The sequence below is a fragment of the Toxotes jaculatrix genome, chromosome 16 (genome assembly GCF_017976425.1).
Source record: "Toxotes jaculatrix isolate fToxJac2 chromosome 16, fToxJac2.pri, whole genome shotgun sequence".
Lineage (NCBI taxonomy): Eukaryota > Metazoa > Chordata > Actinopteri > Toxotidae > Toxotes > Toxotes jaculatrix.
In genome coordinates, this window is record NC_054409.1 from 20,707,985 (window position 1) to 20,735,368 (window position 27,384).

A 27,384-nucleotide genomic window follows, 5' to 3' on the forward strand; every position below is an offset into this window, starting at 1 on the left:
GTCTGTGGGGGTGTCATGTTCATTAATTGTTTAATAATGTAGGTATTGTGAAAGCCTTTTTAGAGTCTAACTGTGGGCTATTCCGCCCTATTAGCCTTTCTCAGATAAGCTTGACTTGTTGCTGCTAATTCACAGTTTTAGGGCAGACGTTATTTTTTTTTAAGGCAAAACATTTTGGACTGGCACAGTCTCACCTTATTAATTAGATGGCAGTAATTTACATATGGTAATTCAGAAGTAATATTAAAAATCATCAGTTTCAAACCCAGAGAAATAATTTTCTGTAAATGGTTTTGCTTCTGTGAATGAGCACACACAATAAAAAAAAGCTAGCTGAGGGCAAGGTCTTTATCAGAAATCAGTATGTTTCTGAATATAATCTAAACCTATACAAAAATAAAACAAACCAGTCTTTAGAAAACAGAAAAATATTGTATCAGAAGTCATATCTGTAATTGTGAAGACAGCTGTATTAACATGCTATATTTTATCCTCAGGCACAGAGTTGTATCTTTTGTGGCTTAGAAGCGACAAAAGCTGCAGTGAGCTTTCAGTGTTTTGTGGGCGTATGCTTAAAAGTCAGCGTATTCATTTTACCACACTGCCTTTTAATCTTATTACAGGAGACAATTTTCACACTCATCATTCTGATTTACTGTATCATATTAATCTATGAGACTCTACATTGGAAGCTCACATCCACTGTTTTTTTTTTTTGTTGTTGTTTTTTACATTCATTAATGCAGTTACAGATCATAGGGATGCTTACTTTTAAATAAATAATGACCTGTGGCAAGACCACAGTCTGGTATGAAATCAAACAGACTGCAAAGCTCTTTCAAATTATAATATGTTGCCCTCCCAGTGATTTTCAAGTTATCTTTTTTTATTGATATTCAGAAATGGGTGGCCTACAGAAGAATTCTCCTTGAATGTTTTGTTGAACATGTTGCCGACATGTTGACTCACTGAACAAGTATCTCCATGTTATTCTGTTGGAACTTTGCTCTGCTGAAGGAGAAAAATTGATCTTAGGGAGACCCCAGGATCAGAAAACATTTGTCTGAGCTACTTGCTGTGACTGCAGGTTACAGTCCAAGTCCATCGGTCAGCATATGATTATATAAAGGCTGCGCTTAATCTAGTGTCACAAAATTAGGGGCATTTACTGATTTAGAAATGTTAAGTGTAATTGAAACTGTGAGGTTGCAAAATTCAAAACCATTCATCATACATGTTAATGGGTTTTAGACATTCCAGCTCAGACAAGAAACAGATGAAAAAGGCTGGGCAAAATTGAAATTCAAAGTAATATTCCAGGTAATGAACAAGGTTTTTAAGGCAGTTTGATTGACTAGTACAATTTTGGAAAAGTCAGCCAGTCAGTCCTGTTTAAACTCAAGTTGTTCTTGCCATGAGGCAACAGTAATAACCACTGATCTGCCATGAGGTCATTTAATAATCAATTTTATGAGCAAACCTGGAATAATTTTTAATAATTTCTATTGCTATTTTTATATCTTGTCAAAACTGAAGCAAGAATCACAGAAAATAAAACACAATTGCTATAACACCTGTAGATTTGTCAACAGAAGGAAGCAGTACAGTTCAAATCCCTCATATCAATACAGGATTCTGATCAATATAAATCCACACAGTAGTTTGGCATCAGTTTCCCAGTCTTACAGTCTTTTATGTATCTCAGGAAGATGTGACTATGACAAATGGGTGGAAATGAATAGGAAATTACACATTTCACCCCAGCATTAAACCCAATTGTAACACTAGGGTGTTACTCTAGGGATAATTCTTATCAGGCTTCTGTAAATCTGGTATCATATTTAATATCTTAATATAATGTATAAAATGAGTAATGTCAGTCTTAACCCCTGACCCCCAAACCCTAACTATAATGTCTGATATGAAAAGCCTGGTGTCTACCTAGCGGGAACTTATCCATGTTTGGTCTTGAGCTGACGACAAATATTTTCCACCATCTTTACAGATCCTGTGTGAAATAGAAGAAACACAGCGATACGCTGGAATTAAAGATTTTGCCTGCTACGGTTCACAGTGAGAGACAAGTTCCAACCCGAGTGAGTTTCCCATGCCCCCTGAGATCCCCAGGTCAACAATGAACATCTGGTGGTTCAAAGCATCAGAGGTAACTGAGGGTGAGGGCCATGGAGAATGAAAGAGCTCCAGCAGTGTGAAGACACAGCAGAGAGCGGTGTTACAGTGGAGCCGACATATTGGATTTGACCAAGCAGCACACTGCATTTGTGTGAGGAGTAATGAGAAAGCTGTTTTCTTGTGGTACATTCAAATGTTTGAAAAGAAGTAGAAGGTGAAAAACATATCTGCAGTTTTATGTCATACAAGTTTTGGACAATCAGACTTGATGATGTGACAGCGGGTAAATGGGAGGAGGTTAGGAGGGCAGGCAGCATGTACGGTGGTAGAAATTAGCTTTTAGGCAAACTGTAATTCAGAATTACTGGATGAAAAGGGAGGTTGTAAGTGAATTGGGTCAAAGGTTAAAGGGTAATTGCATCCTCAGAGGGTGTCAAACATCTTCTTAAAATACGAGACACATTTCTCTGGGGACAGAGAAAAGGGACGAATGACTGCAGGGAACTGAGGTGAGAAAAGACTTCATCAGGAGCTAGAACATGAGAAGGAGGAGTCTTGTGGTGAAAATGAGTGGTGAATGGAGGGAGAGGGTAGTAAGTTATGATTAGGTGAGAGGGTGAGAGGAGAGGGGAGAATGAGGACAAGACAGTGGAATCTATACAGCATGTCCTGAAACGCACTTGGGCAATTTAGATAAGACAGCAGCATAATCATTACAGATTAAAAAAAATACTGAACCTAACTTTAAGTTTGTTGCACATTTTTGACAATTATATAATCATTAGAGTTTGCACAAGCAAAACACCTCAACCAAGCATATCGAGTCTCAGTGACCCATTGGCAGATGGAAACAGCTTGAAACAAAGCCAATGCTCTGTCTTTTTTCAGTTTTGATAGTCAAACACACCACATGAGGGCAGCATTGAGTCACACTGCTGTTGCCTCTGTGAAAGCCGGACCATGTTTATACTCCATGCAGTATATTTCTTCAATGTCAGAAGGTAAAGGAGATCAGATACAAAAAATATTGCCAATATTAAAGGATCCCAACATTAAAATAATCATGATAACATAGAAGAATAATGAGAAACTTAAGCGGTTTCACCCTGGCAGATTAATGTGTAGTTAAGATGAAACTGAATACAAGGGAGGTAAATGTTCAAATAAAAGTCAGTGATTTTGGCATGACAGAACCAGAGTTAATCATAAGGAGTATAAAGGCCAGCTAAATCTGCACTAGTCAGCTAAAAGTCTCCTAAGCATATATACTTGATAGAGTAAGAGACTTAGTTCACTACGTTTCACGCTGAGCTTACAAAGATGAATGTCAGAAAATTCTGCTAAATTCTTGCCTAAATCACAACCGAAAATCCACATCAAGTCTATCATACTGTGAAGAAACTGAACAGAAGAAAAAAAAAACTTTCAAAATGTTCAGATATTAATATCTTCCCACACTGAACCTGTGGGTTAAAAACGATTAGTTTCAACTGAACTTCAAGGGTCTCTGTGATAATCTAAACCTATTTATGTTTCACAGCTCAGCTGTTAAGTACTTAAAGTGTTGTGAGTGTTGAAGTAAGACGAGGAAACTTGACTGCAGATCATGTTTTTACTCAAATTATAAGTACTACTCACTTATAAACATCTGTTGATCTTTCGGTACGACTCTCAAATTGTTAACTAAAGCAATCACAACTGACTGGCTTTATTTCTCAACTGAACCTAAGAGCAACGCAGACAACCAGGCTAATTAAATTAATACCACACCACTAATAATTAAAATCATAATTTACATTAAATAATGTACTGTCAGGAAATAATGCAGGAAAATTAACAAACTGTCCTTGACTTTTTTTTAATTAGATTGCCATTAACTATTAAACAATGCCTGATGCACTGCTTAAAAAGTTATCAGTGGTAACAATATTAATTAACTTTATCTTTAAAGTATCATATAATCATTTTACATGATCATGGTAAATGTGCCATTATCATTTCATCTTTCAATTCTAAAATTGATCCATCTATTTTCTTACTGTTTGTCCAGGTAAAAGCAGCCATGACAAAAGCAGGACAGCCCCAAAAACCTCATTATGTCAGCTACTAAATAATAATTGTTTGTTCTGGTTCAGCATCATTCATTATGTCTCTATCTTTGCCTCAGAGAACTCATTTTTCTGCCTCTTTGACAGGAGTTCCCATGTGGGAAATGTCTTCATGGAAACGTCACCACGTTTCTGATAAATACAAGGAAACTGTCAGCTAATCAGACACTGTTATGAACATATTGATAAATGAGGACCAGTGTGATGAAGCAGCAGCTGGAAGCCGCTGTCTTTATGTATGACTGAACCCTTCACCCTATCAAGCAGAGTGAAATCAGCCACCCCCTGGAAGAATCTCCTTTTATCTGTTTATGTGCTCAGTTTTTTGGTTGCTTCCGAAAGCTTGTGGTTTGACGTGAATGTCAGAGCTAAGACTGACCTGTAAACTGAGAGTTTTACTTTGTGCCTCAGCTCTCTGTGTCCCCTATGGTCACATACAAAGTCTGTATTACTACAACTGATGCCCTTAGCGGAGGTCAGTCTTGTGATCTTTCTTAAATAAACCACCGTTTTGTTCAATCTTCTTGAATTGCAACCTTATCGCGGTGGAGTGGGTGTGTGTGCCTCAGTGACCCTGGGAGCAATGTTTTCAGGAACATGAGCTCCTGTTACGGACACCTAAGGCAAACTGGTATCAGATGAGGAGTCAGTAAACAGAATCGTGCCCAGAATAAACACACCGGGGGCCCATTTTTGGAGCCAGGCTGGGGAATGGTGCTCTTACAGAGGTTAGTGACCCCTGTAGCTTTATGGGACACAGGAGCTAAATCTGTGCTATGGTAGACACATTTTTGTGTATTATCTTTTGTCCTTAATTGTGAGTCATGCTCAGATCAAAGTGTTTGTCCAACTTGTGACCTTGGTTATACACTCTTTGCTAATGTTACCATTGTAATGTGCCATCCAGGTGAGGGCTGGGCATAATCTACATCAGTACAACAGCCAAGCTGACCTTGGGTGTGCTCATATGAATTTATTAAAGAATTCTCTTGAAAAGTACAACATGTAAAACACAGAATACAATGACTGACCAATGTATTAAAAACCTAAATGTCAGTGACAACAGTAAAACCCTAAGGCTTGTTTTTATTATGGTTCTTCTGAAGATTGTGTATGTGTAAATGTCTGTGTGCACTCTGTAAGAGTACTGTACTTTGAAATGTCACTGTACTAAGATGAACAAGCATAGTTAGATTAGCACAAAAAGTCTGATTAAGAGCTATACACTTGACAGCCAAAAATAATAAATCAGTGGAGTCAGACCTAAAGATGAAACAGTAACCTGCACTCTGCCATAACCTTGCAGCCAATACAATTTATGAACAGTTATTTAAACCCAGCAAGGATCTTCATCGGGTCTCTGCAGGTGGCCTGAGGAAGGTGCGTGTGAGATTCAGAGGATGAGATAATGGATTCACTGGTTGGTCTGTCAGGGTTGAGGAGACACAATCTTCTATTCATTTACAAGTAAATATCTTTTACAGGGGTTCATAGTGGGGTATTTGTGTAGCATAGCTTTTAACAGCACATCCCAACTGCACATTGAGTATGTCTGCAGTCCCTTGCATCAAACCACTGCCCAGATAAATATTTACAGCAGCATAATGTTAGCTCAACATGTACATCTCATTTCTGTTTCAAGACCTCCAAGTGCAGCCCATTATCATCCTTTGCTTATCCATTGGTTTACATGATACACTACAATTTTTTTTTATATCACTAGGCAGTGCTGTCAACAATGTACGTCTCCATTTAATGCCTCCATGTTCACACATCGGCTCATTATATAATGTCAAAAAATGCATTATTATCAAATTTAAAACAAGGCGGCATTTTTTTGTTGATTTGATCACATTATTAGAAATGATTTAGAAGCTTTCACAGTTTTCACTTGACAACAGACAAGTGGAGAAATTACAGTTACAGCCACATTTTATCTCCTGTGTCATTGTGCATTCAAATAGACATCTTAATAGTAGCTGGGGATCATTTGTAGAACACAACGCAGGTGATGACAGCAGACAACGATGTTACCTGATTGGATGGGGAGCTTACTTAATAAAGCACTTGAATCTGTGGAAAAAGGACATATGCTGTGCAAAAGTACAGACAGATGTAGGGTCTTGTCTCTTTTTCTTCCTGAGTGAATTACCTCCTCTGTTACCAGTCTCTTGCTACTCCTCAGTCTGTTCTGGAAAGCCTGGCTGAGTGGGTAGTGTCGGTGTCCAGGTGTCAGCGGTATGCTTTCACTGTGTGAAGGTTGAGAGCATGTAGGGATTAGTGGGAAGTGGTGTTTGAAGTGGGTATTACTCTTTTTATTCACCTCCTGTGTATCTTTTCTTTATTTGCCTGGCGTGCCCAAGCAGCTGGAGACTGTGGCGTGTCGGGGCACAGCGGAGCGGGAGAGAGGACAGCCAAGTCCTTATTTCAACTGTATAATGAAATATACAAACAAGTTTATTTCCATATTGTAGGTACATTTGTTGTTTTGTATGTACAGTACAAACCTGCATAAACTTGGGGCTGCCCCTTGGGGGCAGCAGATAGAAGCCATCAACACAACGCTGATGTATTTTTATAGTTTCATAGTCAAAATGCAAGCAGATATAAAGCAACATTAGCACTCATTTGAAGTCATGTGTCTGGTCCAATATTTACTCCTCTTTCAACTCTGTTTTGGTTTTACACTAAATCATGAGGGAAATGCCTGGTCCTTTAGCCGCTATGCTCTACTATGTTGGCCAGCCAATTGCTAACTCTGTCTATGGTTTAATGTAGCTAGTTTTTAGAGTTTTTTTCACAGAAAAAAAAAACAAAACGCCTGCTTCAGACAAAAACGACGGTGATGAGCATAGTGCGAGTGAGCCAAAACATTACAGGCTGTAAAACCAAAACAAATAGCTAAAAGAGGCCGAAACATTCAGGCCATACTTCTCTGAGATTTGGTCACTATGAGTGACACCTCTCACATAGTTTTTCTACATGATATAATGGGATGGCATATAAGTAGTAAATGATAACTATGCTCTGTGTTTTTTGCAGTGTATAGTATTTACAGAGTTAAATAAAGACGACAGCATGCAAAAACTCCTTCTCAGCTCTCCATGGGTTGTTCTTCTCAAAGAGGAGTTATTGAGGCTATACAGGTTTCCCCGATAGCAATAAATGCTAGATAACGTAAACTGCACTTACCTGTCGAAGAGAAAAACAACTCAGCTGCAGTTTTTATTCCTTCTGTCTCTCTAAGGTTCCTTCCTCTTTCAACAGGAACTCCAGAAATGTTGTTTATGACCTGACTCTATCATTGCCAATTTGCAAGACATAATGGAAATATTTGGGGACTGAATGTCGCTCCACCATATTTTGCATTACACACGTCTTTGACCCAGAAAAAAATGCTCTGAGCTTAATGAAAAAAACCACACCATTTCTTCTACTAAAGAAACAATCCCAGTGAAAAGTGTCCATACTGAGGTGAGTGGATATTTATTTCTTTTCTTTCATCCATCCATTGTTTTCTCAGAACCAAATCTTCATTTCTAGATACCACTGAGCACTACTGAGAAAAGAGTTGGACAAATTAACAGCAGATAATATTGTGGACAAATTCCAGTCATGGCCCAGCCTGACTGAGTCATGTCCTCTCCTCAGGGTGTCTAATGACTTACTGATGTCTGTGGACTCTGGTAATTGTGCCAAATTTTTTTTCCAAATCTCTTTACACAGAAGTTAGTTTTTGTCAGTCCTGTCACTCCTGCAGTCAAATCAAAGCTCCAGGCTCCTGACTGAGGAGTGAACGTATCTCTGACACAGGCCTCCCTTTTTTTTTTTAAATGTATTTTTACATCACTATTCAAAACAGTGTATTCAAATCTGTCAACATCAATAACTGGCTTCAGACTCATTAGATACCTTCCAACCTAAAAAGTGTATTACTAAAGGAATGAACACATCCCCAAACATTACATGTGATGAATATTGTAAATAGCCTAGAGCTATGAATCATATTTCCCCAGCAGGTGCTTGTGGTTCTCTACACCTTCAAATGTATTTCAGAGCACAGAAACCCCAACAGAGTGGGCTGAGCCATGACTAAAAAAAGCTGTGCTACCTCTGAGACCACCCAAACTTCAAGTCACTATCACGCAAGTGAATTTCTCCCAAGTACAATTATATTTGCATGACTGCTTTTACATAAGAGAGAAAAAAAAATCTTTTTCCTTTAGTGTCAACTATGATATCCCTTACATTTGGAAAAGTAACCCTACAGAGCTAAAAATGATTTCCATTTAAACTGATTAAAAAATAAATGAGAAAATATGTGAAAAGAGCAAGAAGAGAGTCTATACCTTTGCTTTACCATCCACCTGCCTGTATTATGGGGTAATTAGCCTGAGCCTTTTGTCTTCAAACAATATTTAAAACCATATCTACTTTCCAAATGAGCTCCAGCCAAGAAAAACACAAAAAGCACGTCAGAATTAGATTCCCATGACAACCTGACAACGCTCTAAGAGAATTCTGGGACCTAAAAATGGTCTGAGGTCAGAGCAAGTAGAGAAAAGTTCACATAATTGCTTTGTAAGTGCATCCTCACTTTGTGTTTTGAAGGCTACCTTTACCTTTCATATGCTGGCAATTTTTTAAAATGGAACTTGAAGAAAACTTAAGAAAGAAATAAACTTAAGAAGAAATTAATAAAAAGAAAACCACTCTGTAGTTTGAAAGTTAATTAGAAAATATTTTTTCTTCTGCACTAATTAAAATTGTGATATCAATAATGAATCAAATGACTGTGTCCTGTAAAAAAAACAAAACATTTCAGAGTGTTTCCGCTCTCACTCTTTTATTTTTCGGGCTGTAACTATTGTTTTTGTTCATTCTCACCGTTCTCATCTGTCGCATTTCCATGGGTAGCAGCAGGCAACTGTTTTCAGCAAAAACACTCAGATAAGCACTTTGCTGTACCTGCACAGCACCAGACGGACAAGTTATTACTTTACATTTATTGCATTTAATCTTTATCTTTTGTTTTCATCAGTCTCAGATCTCTAAAGTTCTGTGAATTGCACTAATTAAAGGTGCTACACAAATGAAATTTGACTGATTGACTGAAGGTAGCGACCAGCTGGTGAAAACACTTGAGATTTAGCAACTAAAGAGCCAGACATTCCCACAGGAGTCAGAACAAAACCGAGCTAAAAGGAAAGTAAATATTGGACTATAACCCAAATATTGGACAATTATTGGTCAGCTTTCCCATCAATCATCCATGTGTACTCTGGATAGCTTCAGTGGTTCACCACAGAAGATTTTGTTTGTCTTTAATACACTGATCTAAATCCTGTTTCATCTCCCATCTCTCTTTAGCATGTTCACTCCAGTGAGGCCATGGCTTTCATAGTTAATTTGGGTTCTGTTAATAATTCCCAGCAGGACCCACAGTATGTTCGTCGTCTTTGGGAAATGTAACAGGACTTGAGGCGTGAAGTGTGATTGTAAATGAGGTTACAATTATTTCATCATGCAAAAACCCTTTTCTTTATAGTTTTAACTCGAATGATTCCACTTGTTGCAACATCGGAAGAACATCTATTTTCAGTCTTGTCACATCGCACTCTGACTTCTCCTTTACTGAAACAACAGGAAACCTGAATACACGGAATTATTCTATTTACACTAACAGCCATGTTTTTAACAACATGTTTCTAAGTCACGTTTCTTGGCATGTACAGAAGATCATAATAACACACGTGATATGCTGTAGCGTGTGTTGAGTATAGATGCTGTGCAGTCTAATAGAAAATGGAGTATAATGCAGTATTTTAGTGCGATGACAGAAATATACCCAACACCAAGTTTAAAATGCATTTCTGTATCAATATACAAATCAAAATATACTGATGTCAACTGAAAAGCATTTATATGCATATGTTTACATGATTTTAAAAGGTGAGTCACAGATATAGTACAAATGTCTGTGCAGTTATTTGTTCAGGGTTTTCTGAACCTGCGGTCTTTGACATGTTTATGAATCATCCGACATTTATTTTTCCCCTTGTAATGAGCCCGTTTAATCTCTACACCATGCTCACGTTACCCAGCCCCTGTGTGATAACTCCATGCCAAAGCAATTTAAAGAGATGAGAAAGGCAGCAGCTCTTGGAGGAGCTCTATTTTTCTGAAAGTTCATGGGGCATGGCAGGGTTCCAGGTGAAAAAGTGAGGATATATGGTGTGGCCACAAATATATTTAGTTTCCTTTCCTGAACTCATTTGATGACTAGCTGTGAAGTGGGACGAGAGGCACAGTGGGGAGTGTGTCAGTAACTATCTTTGATGTTGCACTTGTGTTGCCTGCTCAGACCATGTCAGGCGTCTGCCTTCTGTGCTGTGTGTTTTTGTGGATTTACCAACTTTTTTGTGGATTTTAAAGCAGCTAATTTGACACTGACATGTTTTTCTTGGGAAGGAATTAATAAGCTACAGTTTTCTTTATTCTGGTTATCTATCCTCAGCACATGGATGTCGTGTGAATGGCATCCAACGTATGACCAGCACGCATCTGTACAGCATTTACAGTTCATTGGCAGTTTCTGGCTCTTGTTTTATTATCGCTGAACCAACTCCTACACTGGGCAACAGTTCTTGGATCAGAATAACTTATTAACAAAATGTATTATAGCCTCCCCTGCCAATTTAACATTATCTGCCCACAGCATGTTGCATTTCTGCTCATGGCGATTCCCTTTTATGCACATGGGTTTTCTCTGTGGGAAACTTTTTTGGCAGGAGTAGACTTCAGATTTGTACAAATGGACAAAACTTTGACTGCTAAACTAAAAGTGGATGGAGTGCTGTTATACAAGAACTTATCCAAGTAAAGTTGTAATTGCATTTTTATCAATATTTTTATCAATACGTTTTACTCCATTGTATAAATAAATCTCCCCGAACTCTCCTGGGTCATGGGTGACCTCACAGCAAAAAAAACAAAACAAAAAACAAAACAACCCCCCCCCCTCCAAAAAACAAAAATTCTAATGTTAAAATTGTTTGATTAGTATGTAAAGCCCATGTTGTACTTAATTTATTTTGGGGTCTTAGCCTCATTTGTCATGTATGTAGCCTTCAAGTGATTAAGATTTATTTTAAAAGGCTCTAGTTGAGTTAGCTGGAAACTTTAAAAAGTCAGTGGGAGAATGTGTTTTCAACTGACTCACTAAAGCTGATAAAATCTACCAGAAAAAAAAGGAATGGTTGCCAGGTGGAAATGCCTGCTTTTGTCTGAAATCAAGGACTTGTCTCAAAAACTACTCTCTTCACCACCTAAAATCTTGAGTCACTTTAATTTCAATTTAGGAATTCCCCATCTTCAGAATCGACACTACAATAAAAACGCTGGTGTTAACAACAGAATGATAAAACTGTACTCACTAAAGAAGAAGGGTGAAGCAGCAAGTGACGCTGAAAGACACATTTTACAGGCGGAAGGAGGGTTGAGGGAGTTCAGCTCTTCAGAAACTGGGAAAAAAAAAAAAAAAGTGAGATCAAACTGAAGAGAGTGTTCCTCTCATGCTCTCGTCTTTCTTCTTGAACTTTCAGTTAACAACACCAAAGTTTCTCTGTGATTCTTTGTGACAAACACATTTGCTTCAGAGAGTTTTTGGTTGATTTTCACCCCTTTTTTAACACCTTTATTGAGAACTGCAAGTAAAATATCTGGTGTAAAAAGTGTGAATAGATTTTGTTTGAGACAAAACCTCTTTTCTCTACTGTAACTGTTTATTCTCTAACTAATGATTCACTTTTGCTGAAACCTTTACATCACAGCAGTGCAGCATAAATGGTTGTACTAAAAGGCTGCCCTTAACTGTGTTTTGTTTTTCTTTTTAATCTATACATATTTAAAATGTCTGGGAGCACAATTACTTTTGGTGATGCTCTTGGTGATTACTGACCCAGTCTGAATATCAATGGCTGTTCATCAGGTGGCGCTTCCACGCTGTTCTCTGAGTTAAGGAAAACACTGTGAAATGAAGCCCATCCACACTAAATGCCCATTGTTGGCTAACATAAAGCTGTTGGTGCACATTACTTCATGCAGACGACATTGTAATGAGGCGTCCCCAGCTGCCTTTAATGTGGATGAGAGCAGATGATGACTACATCATTAGTCCTGCCTTTTAGAACATTTCTTTGCTGCACCAGTAGCTGTGGACGTGAAATGATCGAGGCAATATCAATATCTGATATTAAGCGATTTATTAGTTCATGTATTATCACATCATTTGAATTTGATTCATAAATAAGCTGTATTACAACTCACTTGAGCACGGCTATTATTTTACCCATTCAGAAATAATGTTTCAATAATAGCAGTATTCACTGCAATATGAAGCATGAATATTGTAATGAAATAATGACTTTAAGGACTCTGCGCCGTTCTCTATCTCCATGCTCTCAACAGTCATGAATTTTGATTTCATTTATGGTAATGACACTCGTGTGCACATGGCCACTAAACTGACTGAAAATTACTACTCTTAATTCCTGAAACTTTTAGCTGCATTTATCCACACAATGGATTTCCATGAATGTTCTTCTCTGGGCCCCTAAAATGGGAATTTTTTTTTTTTTTTAATCAAAGTTTGCTGAAATCAAAATTAGAAAACTGATTATCTTATTGCAGTGTTCAACAGAGGTACATTGGTTTCTTTGACCTTATATAATATTCAGTACATCTGTATTAAATTTGTTGAAGAGAGAAGAAAAAAAAAATCACATATACAAGATGTGAACATTTCATCACTGGTGTCTGAGAAAAGCTGACTACGAATGTTATAAAATATTTAATTTGAGCAAAGCTTGACAATCAATGGGTGAACCAATATCAGGCACAGCATTTTGTTATGTTTAAAGTACTTATATTTGTGCTATTGTGCTATTTCCCTGACAACAAAGACAACAATAACACAAAGAGCATATTGACTTCACAATGATCTAACTGCTCGGTGGAGTTGCAGGAATAGTCTGACATTTTGGGAAATACGCTTATTTTCTCTCCTGCCAAGAGCTAGATGAGAAGATCGATAACACTCCCATATTTGTCTGTTAACTTAACCCAGCGGTTCTCAAACTTTTTTCTGATGCCCTGCTTCAGCAGCTGAAAAAACTTTACCCCAACCCATGACAGTGATAAATATCTGACCAAAAAGAAAAACAAAAAAAAAACCCCAAAAAACCCCCCAAAAAACAAAAATGTTGAACTAATCTTTTAAGAAATCCAGACTAGTTCAGTTTCCCAGTACTGTATATGTACAAAGACTGACTTGCACTAATTTGGCATTTGGCAAAGATGACAAGATGAGTGACAACAGACGCAAATTCAAACTCTGATGCCACGCTGACAATGTCAATTTGGCAAAATTCACAAACGACAAACATGTTTTCTGAGGACTGATTACGTATTTTATTGTTTTTGTTTTCCATGTGTTCCATGAAGCACCAGCTACAGTTTTAAGCTTTTTATCAGCTGTGAGTAGCTCCAGCACAATTATGCTGCCATACAATAGTATCCCTCCCATAAAAAATTACATTGCGGTATGAAAAATGGCCCTTTCAAGTATACTTCATGGTGTAATGGTTTCTATGTGAAGGCCTTATATACTCCAAATATGACTATAAGTACTATAAGTAGATGTAGATGTGTAACTGGTAGAAAAATATGTCTCTTACATAATTTTGGTATATCATCACCTCCCAAGTCTTGTCAATAAAACATTATCAATACCATGAGGATTAGCTTTTATATTTTGGTCACCTGGATTCAGACAGTGTGAGCAACCGTGACCCCAAGACATGCGATGTTGGAGCATTTGATAGCGACAGAGACAGAAAAATGGAGAAACTCCAAAACAAGAGAGGTAGGCACTGTAGGAATCCTGAACACAGGTTGTGTGCTGTTGAAGCCTGACCTGAACCCCACTGAGGCCAAGAGGACTAATTGTTAATTAAGCCAGGCTGATGAAAAAGAGCTCAAGTGTAAATGAATGTGTCAGTCTGGAGGAGCACTCAGACACACCTTTTACCCCCACAAAGGAAAATCAGCATTATTTTAAACTTGACAGTGCACTCCAGCAGTTCAGAACGGTTGGTTATTATTCATGGTGAAATTAAAGTTTGGATGTTGTTGGTGAAAAGAAAGTGGGAGAAAAAAATTAAGAAAAAAAAAAAGCAGGAGGAAGACCAGGTATAAATCATGGGAGACAGTAGAAGACTGCGGCTTTTGGCGGTAATGTGTGCCTGTCAGTGCACTGTGGTGGTAAATTGTACCTTTGGGCAAAAGGTGTAAAAAGGGAAGAATATAAAAGTATATCAATGACATTTTTGAAGTTGAATAAAAAATGACCACAGACCACTTTATTAACAAAATCCTCCTAGATTTTTCTGATGTTCAGCTGTTTTATCAATGACTAAATCCCAGTCATCTACAGTGTCTAGCCCTTGCCTGTTCCCGTGGCCTGGGGGCAGGACTGAGGCAAGTTTAAGGTAATGTCCCTGAGACTGTCTCTCTCCTCCATGATCTCCTGTAAGTCCTGTTCAATGAGGGACAGCCGGCTCTGCTGCTCCTTAGCAGCTGACTGCAGCTTCTGGATCTTGGAGCCCAGCGTCGGGCTCTCCACACTCCCACGGAGCATGCTCAGACGACGCGCGGTCTCGTTCAAGATCCGATCAAATCGCTCCAGCGGCACGTTCTCATCTGGTCCGCAGAGAGGACAGATGGGAAAAAACAAGACAAGGGCTTCAAGAGTTTCTGCTCTGTTCTGAGCGGCGTAAGTGAAAGTCCTACATCAGGGATTCAAATGGTGGATGAGCCTACATGATGACCTAATTACAGTGATTTGGTCATTATCCTTGATGTCTGATGTTAACATACTGACAGTGCCAGATCCCGGCCCTTCTAGTTAATTCTACAAACTGTACAATACATTATACAGGAAATGGGTTTCAGAATCAGGAACAGAAAAACTTTATTGATCCCTGCAGGGAATGAATAGGTCAGATAATAATAGGTGAGAAATACACAGCAGAGTTATTTTAATACACTGAAATTTACCCACAAGAAAATGCTGCTGGACCCTATGAGCAGCAGTTTTTCTTACTTTACCATGGGGATAAAAATCTGGGAAATATTTCCATGTTAAATGAGGCATTAAAAAGCACAGAGCTCTTTAGTGATTTGACATTTAAGGTATAATGAAGATTTATGAGTTTTTATAGACACAGAAAGACTAAAAATTAGCCACGGTGAGAGTGACTTACCAATCTTACTGATTAGGTCAGTTAGTGTGACAGAATAAGCCTCCAACTGGAGCTTGGCTGCCTCCATGTCTTCCTTTATGTTGGTCAGGGACACCTCGGGCTGGGAATAAGAAGACATAGTCTAGAAATGGCCTTTTGAGCTGCACACAGGAAGCACCGATCAATATTCATAGACTCTGCTTTCAAAGGTGTATATGCCTGCGTCAAGTACCTCTGAGGTGATGTGGGAGTTTGCTGTGTCAGTTAGCAGCTCATGTTCAGCCAGCTGTTGTAAAGCAGAGTCTACATGGGAGCTGAGGTGAGCAGATGCAGTCCTGGTGTGCTTGGCCTGGGTCAGAACAGCCTTGGATTCCTGCACACAAAGAAAGGAGGAAAAATAAAAGGCGACCAACTATTGAATACATGTTACTCACAGAACAACAACCGTGCTCTGAGGCTGTGCTTAGGAACAGTGCTCTGAGCTAAATGCTAATGTCAGCATGCTAACATACTGATATTGAGCTGGTATGATTGGAAGGGATTTTGTTGTGAACCAAATTACTGGACGAGCTTGGCCTGATGATGGCACTAAATTAAAAGTTAAGATTCTTCCTCTGGAAGATCAGAATTCCACAAATCCATCCCCAAAGCTGCTCCGCTAACAAATAAAAACAAAGACTCATACCTTTGCTAGAGAATGTGCTGTTTGTTCCAGTTCCTTTGTGGTGTTGCTGGAGAGGGTGGAGTTTTCCAGAGCTGGTTTTAGCATCTTCTCAATCTGTGATACTCTTTTCCTGACATCAGCTAGGACCTTTTCCTCCAGGGGTTTCTCCTTTTTCATTGCGGCCTTGGTCTGGGCCTGCCGACGGGGCCACTCCCTCACCATGTCTGAGGTGAGTTTGGGAAGAAGGCAGGTAGTAGAAAGAAGACGGATTCAAACTTGTATTGTATCATTGTTTTGCCTACTTGCTGAATTTTATGAGGACTGTTTTAAATCTTTTAATTATATAACATCTGCTTATCCTAATTTACTATCTGCTTTACTGTTTAATGAAATTCTGTGCAGACAGAACTACTTCAGATTCTCTTCATGTATTATAAACATTCAACTTTTCCTTCAGGAAGTGTATGCTGTAATTCCACTCCATTACAATTTCCACACAAGTAGCTGCTGCATTCAATACATGACAAGTAGGTCAAAACATCACAATGGCGATGACATATTTATTATAGTGATACTTGAGTCTGTGGCCCTGTTTATTTTCAGTCTCAGTACTTGACATTTCTATCTGAGTAGAATAATTCAGTTTGACGTTCAACAGAAACAATGTTAGAGAGTGAAGAGCGAAAACGATAAACACGCTGGATCGAGACTCACTTCCTAGTTCTCTGTGAAGGGCAATGGCTTCTGATTCCACCTCTTTCCCTGACACCACGGACGACAAAGCCATGACCTTTGCCCCTTGAGTGTGAGCTTGAAGCTTTGGAAAGAGACAACAACATGGAATCCAAATCTTTAATGTAGAGTAAACTGGAGGGAAGGAAAACGACCCTTAGGAGGCGTAATGTTTACCATGTGTTAGCATGTTAACACTTGATAGTTAGCAATAAAGATAAAGTACAGCTCAGGCTGATGGGAATGTCTTTAGTTTTGGAAGTATTTCTCAGTATTATGCAGTTTTAAGAAATAAAAAGGAAAATTCAACACACATTTAACATGTCTGAACACAACCACCAGTTGCTGCAGTAAATGTAGTCACCTCAGTGATGCCATCCACCATCTCCAGGTTCTTATTGGCAGTCTTTTTAAGAGGATCCATCCTGTCTCCGATCTTACTGATGAGATCATCTTTGGTCTGAATTTGCTGCTCCAGCTCTCTTGTCTGTCTTAGAAGCTCATCACCCCACTAAACAGGAAGCAGGAATACAAAAATTCAATGCTTGGGTTTAAACAGCCTCATTTTGCTTTCCTTATTACTTTCGCAAAATCTTTCTACTGACATTTAGAGGGGGCCACATTAGCCTGCCTGTTTCTGTGCCATTTTACAGTGTTTTGTCTGCTCAGAGTTGCTGCAGTGCTTAATCGCCCTCCTCTGGAACAACATGTACCCCCATGAGCAGCGGATCCTGCCAGAATCTCCTCTCCTGTGCCTACTCTGTGTCCCCCTCTGAAGGCTCGCTTGCCAAATGTTAAATCAAGACAAAAATGAAGTGGAGTTAACTGCCCACTCTTCAAAAATGAGAGATGCTTGTATCTCTATACGAGCCTAGTAAATTACCCGAAGTGATTTCTTATATAAAATGAACAACTATCCCACCAGCTTTATTATGGTTCACTCATTGGCCTATAATGTAATATAATAATGCTTCAAATCCCATTTGTGCCCTGCAGGTGGTATCCAAACTGACCTCTGTTGAATGGTTGGTTGGATGCGTTTGGTTGAGCTGTGTTTGGTCAGGCTCTGGTGATGGGCTGGCATCTCTCAGAGCCAGCTGATGTAAGGATGATGTGATGTTACCCAGGGCAAGCTTTAAACCAGTAACTTCCTCCTCCAGGGACTGCTGTTTGGCTACAGTATCATTCACCTGTGCGGTCAGATTCTTCTTCTGCTGCTGCATTTGTGTTATTCTGAGATGGAAGAAGAAGAGTGAGCTGAGAAAATGCGGTAAAATATAACATCCACTTTTGCATAAATAATCTTTGTATTAATATCTGGATGTCCTTGTTTGTTTGATGTACTAGCAATATGGTGATGAAAAGAGACACTATGCCTCAGCCTTATTAGAGCTTCACATGTATTTCATAACATCTGGCACATTAAGTTTCATATCTTATGTTAGATAAATTTGAAAAGGATCACGCCGTGCCATATTGAAATCAATATAAATCAGGGAACAAGACAATAGGGTCTCTCACCTTTTATGAATTCATGAAAGGTGTTAGGCACAGAGCAGTAGATGTTAAAGTGCCGTTCTTATCACCTCCACATCTGTGATGATTTCCAATCTGTATGTGTACGTGTCGCTGCATTTTTTTTTGTTTTTTTTGTTTCAAATCCTGTGTGCACAACAAGCACATGCAGTTCTTTTGGGCAGCTAAAAATAATTCATTTTTACAATTATTCATTTAACACGTTTGGTGGAACACTGAAATGCTGCAACATTGTGCTTTGAGCTATTTTTTGTGCTTGAAACTTGGATATTGCAAAAAGGCACATTTATAAATGACAAACAGGTCTTCTTCGGAAGGATGACGTGACTTTCAAATCAACCCATCTGGTAAAGGTCTGGTTAAGTAAAGGCAACTAAAGCTTCCTGGTTAAGCCTGAGTGAAGAGTGCCCATGCTGTTAAAAGCAACACGTAGGAGAGGGGATGCAAACAGTTTACCTGGTAGAAGAATAATTCACATCCTTACAAACCAAAACAAAAAGTAAACATATTCCTTTGCAAATAATGGTTCTTATTCCCACCAGAAAACTAAGGTCACACACATTTGTGGTTCTAAACACAGAGGCAGATTATCATAAGTCTCTCTCAGTAAACACTGGTTGTTTTAAGTGTTAAAACAAATAAGAGTTTCTGATGTGAACAGTCCAAGCTACTGTTAAGGATACCGGTCTTATCTGAGGTAATACAGAGCTATTGCTGGTGACTTCTTGAATACTGTTGTCATTTTTCATATTGGATAGCTGTCCTGTCTATAAAATGCATTTGATCTGCCTAAATACCACCACATGGGGAAATGTGTGTGGGAAATGCAATTTTATGCTGCCCATCTGTGCATAAAGTGCTCAATCCACAGCCTATAAAATGACACAAACACACACACACACGCACACGCTGTCGTACAACAGTGCTCCAAAGATTAACAGAACGGTCCTGAGCCAAGCTGACTACTGTTAGAAGGGGGTAATCAATTTTGAGTTCCTCGATTCTTGCTCTCATCATGGCCACCGGAGGGCTTTTTGCATCATTCTGTCTAGCATTCAGGATAATCCTCAGAGCAATCACACGCTAGGAGATGTAGCGAGCGTGCTGCAAATCCAAGAAAGCAATAGGCTTACAGTGGAGAGAAGCCGTCCCCCTGTGGCTAAATGTCTTACTCCTAAACTCCAGTGTGCTTTAAGAGGCTGCTGTGAAGAAGAGACCTTGAGCTGAAATACAGGGATATGTGCACTTTGTTAGAAATATACTGCAAAATCATAATAATCCAGGGAGTCGTGCAGCTTGTTGGGATTTTGCAATAAAGGATGCTTTATGAGAACAGGAGACATTCTCTCTGCTTGTGCTCGTCTGCGTGGGCGTGTGTTTGGGTTCGGCTTTTTTTTTTTGGGCTCACTGCTTTGTTAGGTTGCTGATGTACTCCTCTGTGGAGTTGTCCTGCAGTAGATCCATCAGGAACGCAAAGGTCTGCTTTGAGGCTCTTACCGCCCTGCTGGCTACGGCCTCAATGTGGTCCGCTGTTTCCCTGTGACTGCGAGGGAGGAAAAACGGAAGACAGAGTGAAAGGAGGGCGAAAAGGGAAACAGTGAGGAACATAGAATAACAGACCATTACAACTGCCTAAGGAGAGATAAAATGGATTTTAGCGTCGATGACTTCCCCTCACTGACTCTCCAGTCCAGACCAGATTTCTGTAACTACCACATAATAGCACTGCATACTCTGAGCAGCCGAAGGCATCGATTCACAGTGGCCTAAACACAATGTAAGAGACAAGCTACAGGAAGTAAGCCAGGAGAGATGAAGTTCCACAGATTACTACAGTGGTCTTTGCCTTTAATTGGCCACTATAAGTCTATTGACCTAACTTACCTTTCCATTAGGACCTGTGAGTCATTGACCATAATGTTCCATTTGTTAGGTCCTGACACCATCTCAAAAGGAATGATCTATGAAAAAGGCAGAGAGGGAAAGCAACATACTGAGCAGCTCTCAGAACAGAAAAACGTTAAGTTTCGGCCTTGAAGAGACTTCAAACGTTTTGACATGTTTAATTAAATCAAGTGAACTAAAGTTTCCATCTGATAATTAAAGGATTTTTCACACAACAGCTGACTGACGAGGTTTTTTTTTTTAGACCCTGCACTGTTCGCTCAGAAAATTTTGGATCCGTGTGAGAGCTGATAGAAAATTCTGGGGCCAGTCCAGAAAAGCAGTCATGGGTCTGCCTCGAAAAGTTGGTCTGTGGTGCACTAACAAACAATAAAACTCATCTAATGAACCTCTCCACTTAAATATATGTAATCAAAAAGGTTCAAAGCAGGGGCATATGGAAAAACCTCCCTCAAAATAAATCCCCTGAAGTTTTGTCCTGATAAATGTAATGTGTATACAGTCGAATGCAGAATCCTTCCCCGAGTGACATTTAATTTGAGAAAATGCAAATAAAAATGGGAAAACTAAATCAACAATTGACACAGTAGCATTTTTTCCTCATTTTGGGGTGCTGCTCTGCTTATTAATATGGAATTAAATTGCTGCTGCTTCAGGCTTACCCAAGTGATAAGGGCTACAGAGGTATTTCTGCGCGCGCACACAGACACACAATCAGAAATAGAGAGCTATGCACTGGCAAAACAAGTTCTCTCATCTCCTCGAACCTAAATAACATGGCAGCAGTATCCATAATAGATTCCTGCAAGCGTCGAGCAGAGACAGCGAAAAACCTCGTGGTGGGTGAAGAACAAGTTGTTAATTTTAGCGTCCATCAGACATTGGTTTGAGTTTGCCACTCAGAAGGAGGAGGGTGGTGGTGTGAGGGTGGGTAAGAAATATTGTTTTGCTTTGGGGGGATCTTTGCGGATCTATACAAAGGAGCTCCACCAAGAGTAGTACACTGCAGCTTCCCATAATAGAGACAAGAAATCAGTTGTGTTACACACAATATCAGCCTGTTTTTGTAACGTGGGAACAATTACACAGCATTCTGTGCAATGCAAATACCTGGAACATATGCCAACTACGTGAACAATTAACAACGAATTGAGGATGTGTTTGATTTGCCTACCATGTTGTCCAGGTCCAGTGTTGCCTGCTTTAGCTGTTTCTGAGATGCTCTGATCATGAACACAGTGTCTGTGAAGGTTTGACACACAGCCCTGCTCCCTTCATCCTTCCCCCTCTCCTTCCCCTCTTCCTCTGTCATGCTGATGCTGCAGTTCAAAGTAGATGTAATGCCATGCAGCTGGGCTAAGAGCGTGCCTGTAGAAGCTTCCAGCAAGGAGAATTGTTTTATGAAGGCCTCTCGCGCCTCTGAAAAGAACAAAGAGCACAAAGCAAATAAAACCACCTTAAGACCTTCACACAGTATTTCACCGGGAATATTTTTCTTCCAACTCTTTGTAGCTAGTAAGCTGTATTTTAACAGATCTCTCAGTTACTGCGCAAGTTCAGACTCTTATCTTTCCAATCGATCTCTTTGTAGTCAGAAAAACTAAAACCAAATGAAAATTCTGTCCAGATGTTAACACTTTTGTCACAGTCTCACTCTGTGTTCTGAGCTGTTTCAAGTCAAACTGGCTGCAGAGCCGGTTTGGAGCTGAGTGCAATTAGTACAATATGTCTGGATGTTTGTTGTTTCATTTTGTTGCATACTGTTCTTGTCTTTTAGTCTCTTGTTTCTTATAAAATGAGAGTTAACAAGTGTGTGTATGTGTGTGTGTGCCCCAGTGTGTGGTGTTTTCCCTCTGTGTGTCCACACAGTGAGCCTGTCGCTCCCACGTACTCATTAAATCATTATTGAGCCACCCACTGTCTTAAAGAGCACGGCTGGTAACACAATGCGTGTGTATGTGTGTGTGTAAGTATGTGGGTGTTGGGAGGGCTATTGTTAGACAACTGTTATCGTGATTGCAACTATAATCATAATAACCCAGGGATTAGAGATGCACTGCCTGTCATATAAATAGGGATTAAGTTGGTCACACGGCGCCTTGTTCTATATTGTTATGATTTGTCTCCATTTGGCCTGTGCAGCTGAGCCTGTAAGCCCTTTCCCCTCCAAAGATAATGACGATATATCAGCATTGTGTTAAAGTAATTAGGAGAGGTTTGTATTGTTGCCTGCTTCCTGATTTAATCGCTTTGTTGTGTTGTATCTGTAACAGCGTCACACCAAGGAGACACAGACAGAGCAATAGCCCATTTGCAGAACGCCGGGGGTGGTTTCACGTCAAATTTCTTAGCCATGCTCGCTGGTCTCGTGTGTACTGATATGGCATGTTATCAACTCACAGCCAAAATGTGACACAATGGTTACAATGGCACATAAAAGCTTCATGTTTCGCAAAGCAAAGGCTGCCAAGTGTCTCTTCAGATGTCATGACCACATAGGAAACATTAAAAGGAGTGACAGGCCAAGTGGAATTATCTTGGCTTCTAGCTGCTGTTACCTTGGAAGGCCAGAAAATCCTCCAGAGCATTGGGTAGAGTATCCTCCCTCTGGTGCTCATGCTCATAAACCCTGGCCATGTGATACTTCAGCAGGTGGTGCTGCTTCCCAAATCTACCTCGGCAATCAAAGTGAGCCAGGAGCTTCTCCAAATCCTGCAGGCGAGTCCTCAGCTTTTCTGCCTGTAATAGCACCGACATTTATCACTGACGGCGGCAATGAGAATACAGATTTTGCGAGACCAAAAACACGGGGCAGCAACAACAAATAACAAAAAAAAAAAAAAATATATATATATATATATATATATCCATCCAGATCTGTATTTATTTATTCAGACATGGGGATTGAGCTAGGACTCTGATTCTTGGTACACCATAACATCAAAATGTAGTATTTCAACAAAAGCAATGAATAAATGAATATCAACAACAGGATAAGGACAGAATACAATTTTGATATCCGCATCCACTCGCACTGTTCTCTCAATAGCATGAGGCCGAGGAAGGCATTTCAGGAGATAACTAGATTAGACGTCTTAGAGAATGGAAGTCCAGGTGTGAAAACCGAATGACGGTGCTGTGATTGGCACCAATTTGTTGACACTAAAACTTAAATGGTTCAGACCTAAAAAAAGAGCCAGTAATCTCTCTTTTTCAAACCGGGAGGCATGTGGCACGTGCTGCAGATGTGTTTAACAAGTTTGTCGTCAGTCAGCGAAAATATCTGTGACTGCTGATTCTTTATAGTTAGCAAACAAGGTGTTAATGAGCCCACATCTTCCGTCCAGTCATTTTAACACCAGGTACAACACATGATTTATAGAAAACACTGTCCTTCTCTGCAGTGATTCATTCTCGCCTTTGAACAAGAACCATGTATCTTTTTCATTATTTTGTCCCATTCTTTATTTCACCGCTTTCCAGTTTCTTTTTAATATCTTTCTTGATCATCGATCACACATATCTGCCTTTTTCAACATTCTCCTTTTTGTGCTTGTTAGTCTTTTTCCTTCCTGTGCACAAGCCAGAGGAAAATGTGAGCAGAAAGATAGAGAGTGGGAGAGGCAGAAAGGGAGAGCTTGGGGGAGACTGAGGACAGTGAGAGTAATTGCAGGTGCTCAGAGCAGACAAGGCTCGGGATGTTCACTGAATCGCTAACACTGTGGAGATCACAGCATGCATTCACACAGGTACAAGCTGGTCCAGAGAGAACACACAGCCACTTTACCTGCAACAAGAATATATACAGAGAAAAGACAGAACATGTCAGTGGTATTGGATTGGCCTCAGAAGGCGAATCCAGAGACGCAGCACCTTAGCATATGGACGTGGGTTACAGCAAATCTAAAGGGACAGAAAGACGCTTCACAGGAGATCATTAGAGCAAATGTCTCTTTCTGTTTCACTGCACATCCAGTGTTTACTTGCAGTCTACAAATACAAAACGAGCCGTATGGCGGCCATGAGGGTCTACAAAGGCAGGATGTGTTGGGGGAGTGTGCTATTTCAAGAACAAATTGCACCTCATAATAGCAAGAGCCAAGATACAATCCATACTTGATGTAGGTTTGCAAAACATTTATATGAACACGGGCAACAATGTGTACAGCGAAACCACATTAATAAACCCAAAGAGGAACAGAGTGAAACGTGGAGAAAGAGACTTAAGATTCAAAGTATTAGCACATTTACTGATGCAGGGTACTTTATCTGACAACTGTAGTTACTCTTGCCTTTGCATATGAAGATTAGTGTAGAAAATAATAAACTGATTAGTTGATCAACAGAAAATTAATCGACAACACCAAACAGCAGACAAAGTTAGCAACAAGCTGGCAAACACCGTGAAACATGTAGCGGCTAAATAGCCAAATATTTCCCTTAGGAGTTAGTGGAGACCAAAAACAGAGCTAAAAGGAGCTAGCTAGCTTTGGCGAGTCAGTGAAAACCTCCAAACTATAGGCTGCCTCCTTTTTTATAATCAAATAAGACTTGAGCATGGGAAGCTTTGAAGTTGTTTAAAGATGTCTGAGCAATGAAAGCAAGAAAGTGAGTAATGTAGCTAATTAATTTGCTGTTGAGTAATTGGTAACGTTGCGTAATTACTTTTGCAACTGAGTAATATGTAAGTCATTCTATGTAGTATTTTAAAATTCCTGATTTTGGCACACCTGAACAGTGGCCCTCACACAAACACACATAAAGGGGGGAAAAAAAAAATCCAACAAACAACCATAAACTCACCTGTTTCTTGACAAGGCCATAGCAAACTGGGCATTCCTCACACTGGTGTGTGGCTCTGTTGTGGAAATAGTTCACTTCACATTTGTCACACTTGTAACCAACGAAGCCCTGGCGACAGAGGCAGGTGCCGTTACTATGACACTGCATGGAAACGGAGCCCATGGGGTCACAGTTACAAGCTGGGAGAGGACAAAGGACAGCAGGAGGGGACCACAAGGAGATGGGAGAACAGCAGAGGAGCAGAGATAAACATTCAAAGAGTTAAGGATGCCTTCATGTGTGATCTGTATTAGAGGATTAGAGGATGGTACATAGTGCAGCTGTGATGCCTGAAGTAAAGTCCTGTACCTCTGCAACCCTGTGACGAGAATCCAAAGAAGCCTGCACGGCAAAAATCACACAGTCTCCCCTCCACTCCTGTACGACACACACACTGTCCTGTGACTGGATGACACGCGACGGACGATGAACCGATTGGATTACACTTGCACCTAAGGAGGGCAGGAAAATGATTCCTTAATAACAGATTGAGTTTGTGAGCTCATTTATTTTATGGTTTCATACAGATCCACCTAAAATTAAATAAACTGTTTACCTTTCACATCCTGCACCTGGTTGGAGGTTGAAGAAGCCAACTTCACAATAACTGCAGTCCCGCCCGGTCACATGACTGAGGCACTGGCAATTTCCTGTCTGCGGGTGGCATTCAGTTACATGCCCTGAGGTTCCAGCTGGATTGCAGCTGCAGGCTAGAGAAAATAAATAAAACAATTTCATAATTAAAACAAACATATCTTAAATGTTGCCCATGGATCACCTTAGCCCTGATGACTTTTTATTGATTTGATCTCAGAGCGCTTGAGGGTAAATGGGAGGAAATGACAGGCAGCACCAGGGAGACTCGTGGATCCCTCCCTCACATTGTTCCATAGAGAAGTACAACCTTAAAGGCAGAACTGAAGTGTTGTAAGAAAATCAAAGGACGAACACGTCACTTCTATTACTCTTTGGGTTTCTGTCCACCTTTTATAACTCTATTTGAGTTTCATTCACTTAGACCTTGTCCCAAACCAATGACTCTCTTCTTCCTTTTCTTTCTTTGTTGGTGTCTCTCTGACTCAAAGCCATTTGCTCACCCAATTTTCAGCTTTTGCCTTTCATGACTCGAGTGTTTCACCTGTAGAATCTGAACTCCTGAATTGATTAGTCAAGTCCTTTCGAATGCACTGCTCTCTGCATTCCTTTAAAAGCTCAACCCAAGGCCACGCAGTCCTCAATGGAACTTGTCCCGAAAATTCAGATTATCACTTCAGATCACTTGACTCTACAGAGCAGGATTTCTGATGGCGTGTCATCACGCTGAGTGAGCTTTCAAAAATTCTTAAAGATCCCCTGTATTTACATATTGTAAGAAATAAAATACTCTATAAAATATTAATTTGTGTCCTGATATGGATTTTCTATGCCAAAGTTAATTTACCATGCAAATAATGCTCCTTCTCCCTCTTTGTAAAATCCTGAATCTATGAATATGCAATTATTGTTAATTTCAAAAGTTTAACTCCTGGACAAAAGACGTCTCTTATTCTGTCCATTCTCAGTGTCTGTAAATTGGAGGTTTCATGTTTGGACATCACACTTGCAAAGTTTAATACCAACACCTTTGTGAGTGGAGGCGGCCTTTTACAAAAATAAAATCTTTTCTTTGCTCCATTTCTCTCACTAAATTATAAACATAACATTGAATAAACTGACCAATGTTCCATCAAAGTCCCTCCTCAGTTACTTACGCTTGCACTTCTGGGCCGCTGTCTGGTTCATGGCATCGCCGTAGAAACCTTGCTGGCAGCGTTGGCAGTGGTCGCCCTCTGTGTGTCCCAGGCATTTCAGACATCGCCCAGTGACACGGTCACATATTCCCACTGCGTTGAAGTCCATGTTGCCGTTGCAGTCGCATCTCACACACGGTCGAACTGCCCCAAAATGTCCCAGAGGGTCACCATAGTAACCATCTTCACACATCTGACAGCGCATCCCTACACAAGGGGAAAGGTGAAAGAGATGGGCATGAATTAGATGGATGACTGAGCTAGAACACTGTTGGAGGTCAGTCTTATGTCTCCTCAGAGTTTGTTATAATTAAATTAAAAACAGGTGGCACAGCAGGATGACAGTCCCCGCGAATGAGCTGCTTTAAAGC

At 39.9% G+C, this 27,384-nt stretch overlaps 1 protein-coding gene across 2 annotated transcripts in view; it reads right to left on the reverse strand.

Moving 5' to 3' along the window:
• Nucleotides 1-5,328: 5,328 nt before the first annotated feature.
• The window catches only part of lamc3 (laminin, gamma 3), a 121,438-nt gene continuing 99,382 nt past the window's right edge, over nucleotides 5,329-27,384 (reverse strand). Inside the window, exons 14-29 of one of the 2 annotated variants that reach the window (XM_041059177.1) lie at nucleotides 26,975-27,220; nucleotides 25,780-25,933; nucleotides 25,533-25,675; nucleotides 25,185-25,363; nucleotides 22,940-23,120; nucleotides 21,556-21,800; nucleotides 20,361-20,437; nucleotides 19,885-20,019; nucleotides 17,954-18,173; nucleotides 17,305-17,451; nucleotides 16,923-17,025; nucleotides 16,230-16,432; nucleotides 15,777-15,917; nucleotides 15,566-15,665; nucleotides 11,678-11,764; nucleotides 5,329-6,672 (exon numbers count right to left, since the gene is read on the reverse strand). In XM_041059177.1, coding sequence (XP_040915111.1) covers nucleotides 6,557-6,672; nucleotides 11,678-11,764; nucleotides 15,566-15,665; nucleotides 15,777-15,917; nucleotides 16,230-16,432; nucleotides 16,923-17,025; nucleotides 17,305-17,451; nucleotides 17,954-18,173; nucleotides 19,885-20,019; nucleotides 20,361-20,437; nucleotides 21,556-21,800; nucleotides 22,940-23,120; nucleotides 25,185-25,363; nucleotides 25,533-25,675; nucleotides 25,780-25,933; nucleotides 26,975-27,220 — 2,477 coding nt within the window. In that variant the 3' untranslated portion in view covers nucleotides 5,329-6,556. Of the gene's footprint in view, nucleotides 6,673-11,677; nucleotides 11,765-13,528; nucleotides 15,003-15,565; nucleotides 15,666-15,776; nucleotides 15,918-16,229; nucleotides 16,433-16,922; nucleotides 17,026-17,304; nucleotides 17,452-17,953; nucleotides 18,174-19,884; nucleotides 20,020-20,360; nucleotides 20,438-21,555; nucleotides 21,801-22,939; nucleotides 23,121-25,184; nucleotides 25,364-25,532; nucleotides 25,676-25,779; nucleotides 25,934-26,974; nucleotides 27,221-27,384 lie in introns of those variants that run through there. The other variant, XM_041059176.1, reaches the window with a different exon arrangement.